The 12544-nt window shown below is 35.6% G+C and overlaps 1 protein-coding gene across 1 annotated transcript; it reads right to left on the bottom strand.

The window, feature by feature from the left end:
* Positions 1–1130: 1130 nt before the first annotated feature.
* Positions 1131–12211, bottom strand: MMP13 (matrix metallopeptidase 13). The gene is made up of 10 exons (XM_059708038.1): positions 12078–12211; positions 11748–11989; positions 11013–11161; positions 10708–10833; positions 8124–8285; positions 6168–6285; positions 5086–5219; positions 3871–4030; positions 3124–3227; positions 1131–2467 (listed from the first exon to the last, which is right to left on the bottom strand). The coding sequence occupies exons 1-10, from the start codon at positions 12195–12197 to the stop codon at positions 2367–2369; spliced, it is 1416 nt and encodes a 471-aa protein (XP_059564021.1). The 5' UTR covers positions 12198–12211; the 3' UTR covers positions 1131–2366.
* Between the last annotated feature and the right edge of the window lie 333 nt (positions 12212–12544).

Raw genomic sequence — 12544 nt, 5'->3', positions numbered from 1 at the left:
AGTTCTGCTCACCTTTGGTGTGAGCTTGGGTATCTCTTCAGTTGTGAAGCCTTTCTTGAGCCACCCTACAGTGCCCCTCCCACTACATGCACAGTAGATAAAATCTCTCTTATTATATGCTCTCAGAGCACCATGTTCCTTTTCTTTATCACAGTTGTAATTTGTTCTTATTTGATTAATATCTGTCTCTCCAACTAGACTGTGAGCTCCACGAAAGCAATGAGGTTTTGTTCTTCATTGTAACCTCAGGACCTACTTTACTTAGGTGCTCAATTAATATTTACTGGATGGATGCGTGGATGGATGGATGGATGGATGGATGGATGGATGGATGGATGGATATATGGATGGGTGGACGGACTATCTTCGACTTCAATAGCAAACCTTAAAAATCAGAAATCAAACTAAATTGTCAAGGAAGATAACAAATGCATAGATTGACTTTGGGGGCTACACTTGGAGAAAGAAATCAGCAGTTCTCGCTGAACTCACAGCAAGTGGTCACTGCTCCTCTGAAAAAGCACTTAATAAATTTTAATTGTGTTGGCTCTTCAGGGCTAGAGACCAAGTTTTTCTGGTTCATCTCAACATTTTACGTGCCTACATTTAACAGGCACTTATTCAATGTTTGGGGTGGGCAATGTTTAGGGAACAGAAGGGACCTAATGTCTTAAACTCAGTGGACTCTGATGTTCCTTGATAGATAGCGTTTGCCTCCCATATTTTCCTAACTTGACCAAAGCTGCTAATCCTCTCATTTTTTTAAACATCAGAAAAGCAGAGCCCAAATTGACTAAATGACCTGTCCAAAGTTACATGGAAGTTCATCACTGAGTAAGCATTACAACTCCAGATCTATGCTCCTTCCATGTCATTATTCTACAATACTCTCTAGGGAAGCTGGCACCAAGCTGACCAAACTCTACCAGAACCTTAGTTAAAATAGCCTGGTATAAGAATTCTAAATTCTGAATTTAGTCTTATAAAAAGCAAACAAACAAAACAAAATAAAACTAAAATAGTGAGTGAGCTCTAGTCCCCAAGAAACATTCTCAAGATAAATAGATAATTTAGACATTTTTATGAGAAAAGCTTAAAATACATCAAAAGACAAAATATAACACCATGTGTTGAAAATATCTTTTTTATTATAAACAATATAAACACTTCCTAATATATTTTGCAAATATAACACATTTTCTTTTCTTTGCCTGAGTTTTTATAAACAAGATCTCTCAGACGCCTCGATGGTCATTCATATATTCAACAAATGCCAAGTGCCAGGCACTGTAAAAAGTACTGAGGAATTGGTTTTAAAGGGAGAGAAAAAGACATTGTTGCAAGTCCTCAGAAGGGCCACAATCTATTTAAACTGTTTTCTTTATCTTAGATGTTTTAACTTACCTCCTTTCTATATATAAGATATATTTTGTTTATAAATAAAATAGCCTATATACCCAAGGTAAATTAGACAACTAAAACAATTGACTTGATAAAAATAGGGTAAAAATGCTACTTTTAATCTTAATCCAATAATTTTATGAGAAATTATCTTAGACAACTTTGATAACAATTTTAATACTTTACTTTGATTTTTTGAAAGACCTGAAGTATTTGAATACAGAGAGGTTGTTCCTCTTTATCTTCTATAAATAAGCAAAGAAATATTTGTGTTCTTTGAAAGTAGCCATTGAGTCATTGTTAAAAGGAAAATTAAACAGAATCCAAAGGCCTCATCTACTGTCTTCACTATTAGTCTCTGTCTCCTACCTTTAGTGACGTTGATGTGGCCTTCGTGTCTGTATGAAATGGTACATATACACCCAAATCCTTCAATGCAAAACCCATATTATTTCTTTGCAAAGTTGTTTATAATATATTTATTACAGACACTTCCTTTTGGTTTATTTTTGTTCTTCTCTGGCTACCATATGGTCCCCCAAATTCTATTTTTATACTATTTTATATTTTTTGACAAAGATGACTTATTAATTATATAAATGTGATATGCTTATGCCTTTGCAAAATTTCCTTATAAATATATTAAAAATTATGCTAACTCTCCAACAGACCATTTATGTTTCATTTTTTTGATGTTGGGAAATATTGTCAGTTATTGCTTCTATATCTCACACAAAAATTAAATGACCTTTAGAGAAATTGAATTTTATTAGTTTAAAATTCAATGTGGTTCCAGCCACGCATAGCCATATAGATATTATATAGTCAAAGATAACTTACTGAAGCTTGTTCACAGAACGAAGCTTTCCCTGATATCTGCCCCTCCCCCACTCCCTCCTTCCCAGATCCTTGAATCCTTATCCCAAATGTTCTTCAGGATTTAAATAACAATATTTAAAAGACACTTAACACCACAATAGGGAGTTTGCTGGCATGACCCGAACAACACGGTTAGTCCAGATGCTGTATTCAAACTGTATGGGTCCGTTGAAAAAATAGATATAACCTATAAGAAAAAGACCAAAAAAAGAAAAATCAAATTTGAAAGCAGTAAGGGTTTACTCCAGCTACTCTTAAAAAGTCCATTCTGCCAGATGCCACTTTTTAAAAAATATGCCAACATTTACTTATCTTTATAAACCCTGCTAACGCTTTACTATATGGCTTATAGTTTGAGGGGAAAGGGCTAAAGTTTCCCAGCTCACCTAAATTATCACCTCAAGTTAGTTGTCTTTTCATGAGTTCTCGTTTTGATGCCTGAAGTATTGATGTTAGTTATTTATTGTAAGTTAGGGGTTATATCCCTTTTCATAATTAAAGTAAAAATCATTATACAATTATGATAGCCATTGATCTTCATCTATAAAGTACTCCCCACTCTACCCCTCATTTGAATTATGGCAATACTCCTGCATCTTGGCATCTTTAAGCATGGTTTTAGATAGTGTTTAAGGTTTGGCAATCATTAAGTAAAATTCTCATTTATGCTAAGCATGATATTTTTTGCTTGCTGTCTGTGGAAGTAGTCACACGGACGGACTAACTCCTTAATGACAACATTTATGAGCACATCTAAGTCCTATATAAAAATCCTTTATAAGGGAATGATTTTGAAGGAGTATAGAAGCCCTCAATTATGGCCAGTGCAATGGAATTAGTTACCATTTTTCTCGTAGACAGCATCTACATTATCACCGATTCCTGGGAAGTCCTCTTCTATTAGTCTGGGGTAGTCTTTATCCATCATATGGTTAGTATCATCATAGCTATTTAATAAGAAGAAAAAAAAACCTCTTAAGTAGGTTCTATTTCTTAGAAAGTACTTAGAAATAATACAATCAATATAATGGTATCTTTCAAAATTGACAAGTTTTAAATTTTAAGTTCATTTAAAACATCTAGTAGATTTTAAAAATAAGGAATTACAATACTGAGTGTATAGTGGATGTCTGGTGAGTATTTTTTGACTTGGCTTAAAGGCCATCTTTGTAAGGACAGTTACAAGCTCACTTACATTTCACAAATTGCTTGAAAGTAGATTATTAGAAAAGTGTTCTTAGAGCGAAATCAACATATGTTAATGAATTGAATACTTTTCTATTGTGTAAAAGAGGGTTTTAGCATCTATGTGTAAAAAAGATGGCTTTAGCATAGTTGAGCTACAACCAATGGCTTAGAAAGAAGAGTGGTGAGAATTATATGAATATATGTGTATCTTCAAGAGGACTTGAAACTTGAAAATCTCTGTCTGAGAGGCTGCGTGCAAGAGCTGACACAAAACAGAAATTAAATGACACTCCAACATTTTAAATAATGCATGAGATAATAACTTAAAGTCGTGAGAGATGGACAAGACTCACTTTGCCTCTGTGACACAAGATAATGGGTCAGTAAAGATGGCAGACATACCTCCAGACCTGGTTTCCTGAGAAGAAAAGGGTCTTTCCTGAGTCCTTGAAGTGAACAGCTGCGCTTATCTTTTTAACCTCTTTTGGAAATCCTAGTTCGGATATTTTTTTGGGATAACCTTCCAGAATGTCATAGCCATTAAGAGCCCAATATTTTCTGCCTAGAAAAAGTGAAAGGATGGTCTTATTATCCAAGGGAATCTATTAGGATTCACATAGACAGACATTTATTTTAACAAAGAAAGAACCATCTTATACATTTAAAAATAAACAAGTCAGTATTTGTGGTCCACAATCAATTGTTTAGAAATAAATTAGTCAGCTTTGGTGGTCACCATATTTGTGAAACATAGAAATATGAGCATTCTTCACACAAAAATAAGTTTTAAGATTCTAATTTCCTACTTAACACAAAAATAGCCAACCAAATATAATAATTAATTTGGCAAATTATTTCCTCTGAATATTAAGTTTAAAACTGGGTGGAAAATACATTAAGATTTCTGCATGAATAAAAAGCATGGTAGGAACAGTATTAGACTGAAAAGTCAAATTTTATAGGAGATAAAAAGTTATTTCCACCTCTAAAAAAATAACTTAATTATAGCATTAACTATATTAGTCAAACAATAGAAACAATGTCAGTAGAATGCTATATAACCACTATAAATTATGATCATAATGGTGGAGTGACAGTTTGGAAAATTTTTCATGATTTTTATGTCAAGGGAACAGGTAGAATTTTTAAATATTCTATGAATATAAATATTTAAATATTTATATTACATAGAGTGAAGGACTAGAAAAGAAAGTGAGAAAATAGACTTTTCCGGGGGGAAATTATGGCTAACATTTTTTCAATTTTTCAAAATATACATTGTTATAATGCTTGTTCAGTAATGACTTTGAAAAGGAAATAGAAAAAAATTGATATGATTGCTATGAAACAAAAGTGGGTATTCATCATATAGTGTATGTATATGTATATATGTATATGTGTATATATACCCTTATATACTTATCATAGTAATGTAGACTTCCCATTTGTCAAATCTGAGGATACTTGATAAAAAGTTTTAGGTGCTTTCTCTTCTCCATTTTGGTATACTTGATTCTTAATTTAGGTATATTTTCAGGAGTGATCATTTCACTAAGTCCTTGGTATCATCAAGTTTATCACTGCCTACGTGGGAGGCCTAGCTAGTGGAAAGCTTACCTCTAAAGATGAAGATAAGGTCATGGGAGGGATGCTCATATGCAGCATCAATACGGTTGGGAAGTTCTGGCCAAAAGGATTTTGTTAAAAATAGCTCCGCGTCAACCTGTTGAGGATGCAGGCGCCAGAAGAATCTAACACAAAAATAAAAATACAGTTTTCTGTCACTTTGTAAGTGCAGTATTTCTATCCTGTTAGACACCTGTCTCTATATCAATGCAGACAAGTTAGACACATTCTCTATCACCTGTGAAGGAGGAAAGCATTTCCCTTTAAGTGCCAGTTACCCAAGCTGTTGCTATCCTAAGTCTAGCCTGCAGTACTCAAATTTAAAGTCTCACAGAGCCTTTGTGAAGGCTATAAGTCCTTTGTGGATTGGGACGATGCTTTGCTCAAGTTTGCAAATCTTGCAGGTGGAAAACAAATAAACCAGGCACTGTGTAGGGCTCCGGAAAGAAAACATGAGTTACATAAACTGCATCAGCCAAGGTCTCATGGCCTGGGGAACCTGAATGAGAAAATACCTGGGGTATAGTACAGTGTCACTAGAGCTGTAATAGAGGGTGTAGAAATGCTAGCGGGTCACAGGTGAGGGAACAATTAACTGATGAATGAATAAATAAGCATATTTATAAGCAGATTAAAATTAAATATTGCATTTTTCATTGCCTACAGGTTTAGGTTGTAAAGCATATTCCAACATGTGTACCTGGTGCAAAGTCTTTTACACCAAAAGGAATTCATGTAGCCATTACGAGTAACAGTTTACTAATATGGTAATTAATTCCAATATTTGTGTTTTTAAATAAATAAATTGGACTTACATTTTTACCTGACTACCTTTATAAAGAAGAGTACACAAAAGATATTAAAAACTGTACAATGCCAAGGTTATTTATTGAAAAATAAACGTTTACCTATTAGCTATTTCATCTGAAATAGGTAAGTACACTGCTCAAAGTTCTATTATGTTCACTGTTCACTTCACCGTTGGAGGTCTGACTGGATGTTTTGGCATTTTGCAGACATGGCTTCACAGATGTTTGTTACATGCAGATTTTATAAAATAATGTCAAGAATACCTGTCTTTAAAGATGATTGTTTCTCCTCGGAGACTGGTAATGGCATCGAGGGATAAGGAGGGATCACATTTGTCTGGGGTTTTGGGGTGTTTCGGGTTGGGGTCTTCATCTCCTGGACCTGCAATCATAAATAAGTGAAAGAAGTTGTTGAGGAGAACCTTGCTGATGACCTGGTCCTGCTAATGGAGAGTAGGAGAGGGCTGCCTCTAGGGAGGGCAGTCCTAGTAAATCCTGTTCCTCTTACATAATGGACCAAATACCATGTTATCTTCCTTCCTTCCCCCAGGGTTACCAAGGTCTTGCAGGTGGGATGTCCCCTTCTGCTTTCATCCTTCAAAACCCCTTGAGATTCATTTGAAATACAAGTTTAGGTTTTTGGAGGATGGTGATAGAAGTGGGGTTGGGGAGACTGAGGACATTTCCCCCATGCTTTGCATAACCTATTGACAGACTGCTCTTGAGAAACACATTCTTCTTTAAGCCATTTCTGATGGCCCATCGTCCCTATGGAAGCCCTTATCTTGGCTCTTTCTCTTGCCCATTTTCCCAGCTGTCAACATCAGCTCATGTTGCTTCACCAGTTTCCCACCATGCAGCTCTCTCTCAGTGAAAAGCCAGGCCTTCAGCAACACTAACATGATTTGCCACATGTTTGTAAACTTTCCAGCTCACATGAGTGCAAAAGAGGTGCAGTGTACAATGACTATTCTAAACTGCCCTTTCTCTACTTAGTACATATGCGTTCAGTCGTCAAGTCCCTTGGTCACAATATTGTAGGAAGAATAATTACAAAGTGCTTGCTCACACCTACACTAGCTGTTATAGTAGATTGAAATCCAGAGGGGAGACAATGGGTTGGGTGGTATGAGCAAGTTTTCTGAGCTGTGTACTAGGAGTTTTACACTGATGACTTTGCACTATGGCTTTAACTCTATTTGTGGTGGCTAATTTGCTTGTTTGAGTTTAGGATTAATTACTTTGTAAATATTATTAAAAATTTGGAAGGAAAAAAGAAATAAATTTTTACAATAGTCACTGTAGATGTTGATTAAAACCTACTACAAGCCAATTGAATAGTTCTACTGTGGCAAACCATTGTGGTCGAAAGAATGCCCAGAATTTATAAAAACTGGTTAAGATCTCCCTTTCACCCCCAGCTGTAGATATACCATCTAACTGTACGGGGCTTAGCCCTGGCTGGTGTGGCTCAGTGGGTTGGAGCATGGTCCCATGCACCAAAAGGCTGCGAGTTAGATTCCTGGTCAGAGCTCTCTCTCTCTCTCTCTCTCTCTCTCTCTCTCTCTCTCTCTCTCTCTCTCTCTCCCTCTCTCCTCTCTCCTCTCTCTCTCTTCCCCTTTATCTAAAATTAATAAACATATCCTCAGGTGAGGATATAAAAAAATTATAAAATCTACAGGGCTTGGTATCTTCATTGGTTAAATGGGGAATAAAATATCTTCCCTTCTTATGTCAGAGGTGTTTTGAGAGTATCAAATGTACCTTGCAATGTATAAAACACAAATATAAAGAGTTATGAAAACTTTGGAGAATGGAATATTTTCTACTTAAGCAGGTTTTTCTATTTGGAAAGAATAAGTGGGCATGTTTTCCCAGGTTTTAATAACAAAGCCACAATGGCAAAGGCGGTAGTGGCAAATTCACTGATAATTTAGAAAATAAATGTATAAATCTATTTTGCTTTTAAGCTGATAAATTAAGAGTTAAGCCCTAGCTGGTTTGGCTCAGTGGGTAGAGCATTGGCCTGCGGACTGAAGGGTCACTGGTTCGATTCTGGTCAAGGGCACATGTCTGGGTTGCGGGCTCTATCTCCAGTAGGGGGCTTGCAGGAGGCAGCCAATCAACAACTCTCTCTCATCATTGATGTTTCTATCTCTCTCTCCCTCTCCCTTTCTCTCTGAAATCAATAAAAATATATATATTTTAAAAAAGAGTTACCATAGAGAGACTGGATCCCTTGCGTATCGTCATCAGGAAGCACGAAGTGGCTTTTGCCAGTGTAGGTATAGACAGGAAACATGAGTGCCCCTGGGTCCTTGGAGTGGTCGAGACCTAAGGAGTGGCCGAACTCATGGGCAGCAACAAGAAACAAGTTGTAGCCTGTAAGGAAACAAGGAAACAATTAGAAAACAAGGTCCAATGAGCAGTTAATGGAAGAAATGTTATTTTCCTCATCTATTTTGTAAGTCATTGTTCCTCTCTCTTTGCTATTTCACTCACTTTTTAAAATTAACGTTCAGTTGCTTGAAGGAAGAAGCAAGATTAATCTTATTTATAAAGATTATTATTTATTAATCTTTATAAATAAGTTAGTGCTCTCATTATAGTTGCTTACATAATTAGAATATCAACAGATTGCTCTCAACCACTTGGTAATAAGAAGAATTTACTAGCAATCCTGACTTGTACTCGGTTTTCTCGGGTCAGGTGAGGAGAGTGAACAGTGATGACCTTAAATGAGGAGTCATGGGAGTCACATGGGGGTTCAAACCAGGTGGAGGCAAAGGTAGGTTTACAGTTGTGAGTCTATATGTGAAACACCGAGTTTATTCTTGTATTATTATTTATTAACTAGAGGCCTGTTGCATGAAGAGATTCATGCAATAGGCCTTCCTTTCCCTTGGCTGCTGGCACCATTTGCCTCCGGCACCCGGGGCCCAGGCCTTCGCTCTGGCCGAGTTCTGGCTGGAGCTGGGCCCCAGAAACGTCAGGCCTCACTGCTCCACCGGCCCCCATCTTTGTTGGCGGTTAATTTGCATATCACACTGATTAGCCAATGGGAGGCATAGCGAAGGTACAGTCAATTACCCTATTTGTCTATTATTAGATAGGATTATTGTATTATTTTTCCATACAAACAACTGTAAACTTACTTTTGCCCCATCCTATACTAGTATATAGGATGCTATGTAGAACATAATTGAAATACTAGGCAGCATCCAAAAGGATGATAACCAGGGATGGAGTGTGTACTAAAGAGGGTCTAAGAATCTACTGTGAACAAATTCCAAACAAACAATCTTTTTCAGAATATCTCTAGACCCTAGAGTTTAAAGAAACAGAAATCCTTACTAGTAAAATGATTGGCCAACCCCCCTCTACTTTAAAAGACTACTATGATTCTATATTTACATTATTTTCTTTAAGTCATTCTTTCCACCAGTTTTTGAGCCTCGTAATACTGGTATTTTAAATTGGAAAAAGATAAAAAGTTTAAAAGAAAAATAATACATGAAAACTGGAGCCAGGGGTTTCAGATTGACCTTAAATTCCCTTTGCTACCATAGCCTATGCATGAAGAGAATGGATAATTAACTCAGTAAATGTTGCAGGCCAAAAGAACAAGCAAAGTTCACATAATCTGAATGACAGTAATTTGTCATTGAAATGATTAATAATGGATACCATTCTTGGCCTTTAGCTGAAAAGTTAATCCTGGTTTACCTGTGGATTTACCAGGATTAATTAAATATTTTAAACTCAGAATTTATTCAGAAACCTAAAACTGAGGCTTCTTGTGACTATCTTCTATCTTAAAAATACTAAATATTATTTTTTTCTTCCTAAAACCATTCTTACCTGTGGAATATTCAGAACATAAATATGTACATTCTTATCTTTCTTTCCAAAGACAGATTGGAGGCACTGGAGTTGAGACATTCATCATTCAAGGCCCAATTTTACTCTTTGAAAAGATACTACTTTGATTTTAAATGAATAATAAAAATTAGCTATCTATGAAGACTACTTTTAGTTGTCACAACTAAGGGTCAATACAGCTTCAAAGTTAAGACCTAGTTGTAACAATTTGTGGTGGGTTTTTTTTTTTTTTGTAGGTTTCTTTCTGAAATAAACATTTCCAATTCTCTTGAGCCTTGAAGATTCAACTTCTGACTGGATTTATTCAAAGCTAAGTTTTATTTTTCTCTGTTAAATACAACTTTCATCTGGTCCGTTTCATGCTATATTTGCACTAAGAACTTTCTTGGTTTCTTAATGGTATTTATAAAATCAATGATATAGACAAATCTGAAATAGGTAACTCTTATAACAGGGAACATAAATTTGACTGGAGTTGTGCCATTAATATTTCTATCAGGGGGTGGGAAAGAAACTATTTCAACTCACATCCAATTCATCTATGACCTACATATCCAGCTCTAATAGTTTTTAGATGTATATTTGTAATAAACTGTATTTCTCTAACAGACAAAAAGGTAAACCACAGTAAAAACACCTTGGTTGACAGAAAGACATTTTTGGTCCTATTTCAAAGTTAGTTAGTGTCCCTCAAATCACTAAACTAAGTAGATTTTGCTCATTTTTTACTTTTCACATTGGTTAAATAGAAATGTCAGAGAAATGTCATTTGTGGAAACTAATAAGATAAGCTTTTATACTTTTGGAAAATCAAATACCAAATACAATTCATATGTTTTTATGTATAATGTATATACTTTTTAACTTCTTATTAATGGTCTAACCTAGTAATCATTAATTATATCTTTATAAGAAAAATTACCTTTGGAACTACTTGTCCAAGTTTCATCATCATCAAAATGGGCATCTCCTCCGTAATTTGGCCCAGGAGGAAAAGCATGAGCCAGCAGACCAGAGGGGCCATCAAAAGGGTAGAAGTCGCCATGCTCTGCACAAAAGCAAGAGTTCAGAATTTACTTATTCCCAGTAGTGCCTAACACAGCAGCTCAGTGAATTTTTGTTGAATTTCGTAAAAAGTAATGGATGGCTTAAAGAAGAAATTAAAAACTAAGAGGCAATTAAGGAGCAGAACATACAAATATTTCAAAAGTGATTCTGCATCATTACCTTTAGTTCCAAAAGAGATCATGATATCAGCAGTGCCATTGTGAAGTCTGGTAAAATTCAGAGGTGTCACATCAGACCAAACTTTGAAGGCTTTTTTGAATGCCTTTTCCACTTCAGAATGAGTCATATCAGGGGTATAATTCACAATTCTATTCAACAGAAAACGTCTCAATTAAATTTTTAGAAGGTGAAAACTATTTTAGAATGTTTCCTTAAAATATAGCTTTTCAACTTAAAATGCAACGATTCTCTAAAAGTTCTTTAATAAATTTTAAAGAACTTATTATGATGTCATACAAAATTAAAATGAAGCATTCAATCAAACATTATGAGTATCTCCAAATATCTGACCTTTTGTCATTTTACATTTAAAGTATTCAGATGTTTAATAAAACTTATATTGCATGCTAAAAGTTTACAATTGTATTGCTATAGCCTAAATAGATGAAATAGTTCTATAAAGTTTGTAGAAAGCATAGAACTCTCTCTTGTTAGTATTGTTATAATAAATATGCTTGATGCACTATATTTGCAAATTTTATTAAACTTAATTTATTTCTATTTTGATTCATATCTAAGAGAAATACTTTGAAATTTCCAATAAAAATTAATGCTGGTTATGATAACATTAATTGATGTTATGAGACATTTTCATCTGTAGCTTATGCTGAAAATTAGACATTTACTACTATATGAAAACTAACAAAAATTAAAGAGACGTAGCCATTGATTTACCTGTAGGTTAAGTTCATTTTGGACCATTTGAGAGTTCTAGGGAAAACATTGTATTCACCCACATCAGGGACCCCACATCTTGGCTTTTTCATGATGTCTAAGGTCTTATCGTCAAGTTTGCCAGTCACCTCTAAGCCAAAAAAAGACTGCATTTCTCGAAGCCTGTCAACCATGGAGCTTGCTGCAGTCTTCTTCAGGATGCCAGCGGGGTTCAGGGGATGGTAGTATGATCTGAGGTAGCGCTGGAAAAGAGACCAAAATACCCTGCTTTTAAAAGAGAAGGGCATTTATGATATATTTCACACCATTGGGACTGGCAAGATACTGTACCTCTGCATATTGGAAGTCTTCCTCAGACCGATCGTCGTCATCCTCATCATTGGGAAGGGGCAGGGACCAACACGGAGTCCAGCTCAAGAAGAGGAAGGCAGCCAGGACACCTGAGTGCATCTTGAATGGCTGTGCCTGCAGGCTGCTGTCTTTCCATAGACCAGCACCTTTACTTTTATAGACCTACAATGGTGAGTCATCATTTATGGACAAGTTTCAACTTCCTGGTCTGTTGAAGGTAAACATGCTTACATGGCGACTTTTTTTCTTTCTCCTAAGAAGTGTGGTTTGTGGTAGAATTTGAGGGAAATGTAAAACGAGGGCATCTCTCATTTCAGCAGGGTCTCAAAAACCAGCTGGTCAGATTAACGGCCTCAGCATATTTACGGATACTGTGGGAAGAAACAGAGAACAGTAAATTTTTCATTTCATTTGGCAAAAATGCTTTTCCCTCTTTAGGAAAGTAG

This window comes from Myotis daubentonii, chromosome 9, assembly GCF_963259705.1.
Source record: "Myotis daubentonii chromosome 9, mMyoDau2.1, whole genome shotgun sequence".
In the NCBI taxonomy this organism is placed as follows: Eukaryota; Metazoa; Chordata; class Mammalia; order Chiroptera; family Vespertilionidae; genus Myotis; species Myotis daubentonii.
The sequence above is the reverse complement of the archived record's forward strand: the minus strand, read 5'-3'. Positions and strand labels throughout refer to the sequence as shown.

Coding starts and splice junctions, on each gene's coding strand:
- MMP13 (XM_059708038.1), bottom strand. CDS start 12,197: ATGCACTCAGGTGTCCTGGCTGCCTTCCTCTTCTTGAGCTGGACTCCG. Junction 10,834..11,012: donor GATCTCTTTTGGAACTAAAG/GTAATGATGCAG, acceptor GCTTTTGTGCAG/AGCATGGCGACTTCTACCCT. Junction 2,468..3,123: donor TGCTGTCTACGAGAAAAATG/GTAACTAATTCC, acceptor TTTTTCTTATAG/GTTATATCTATTTTTTCAAC.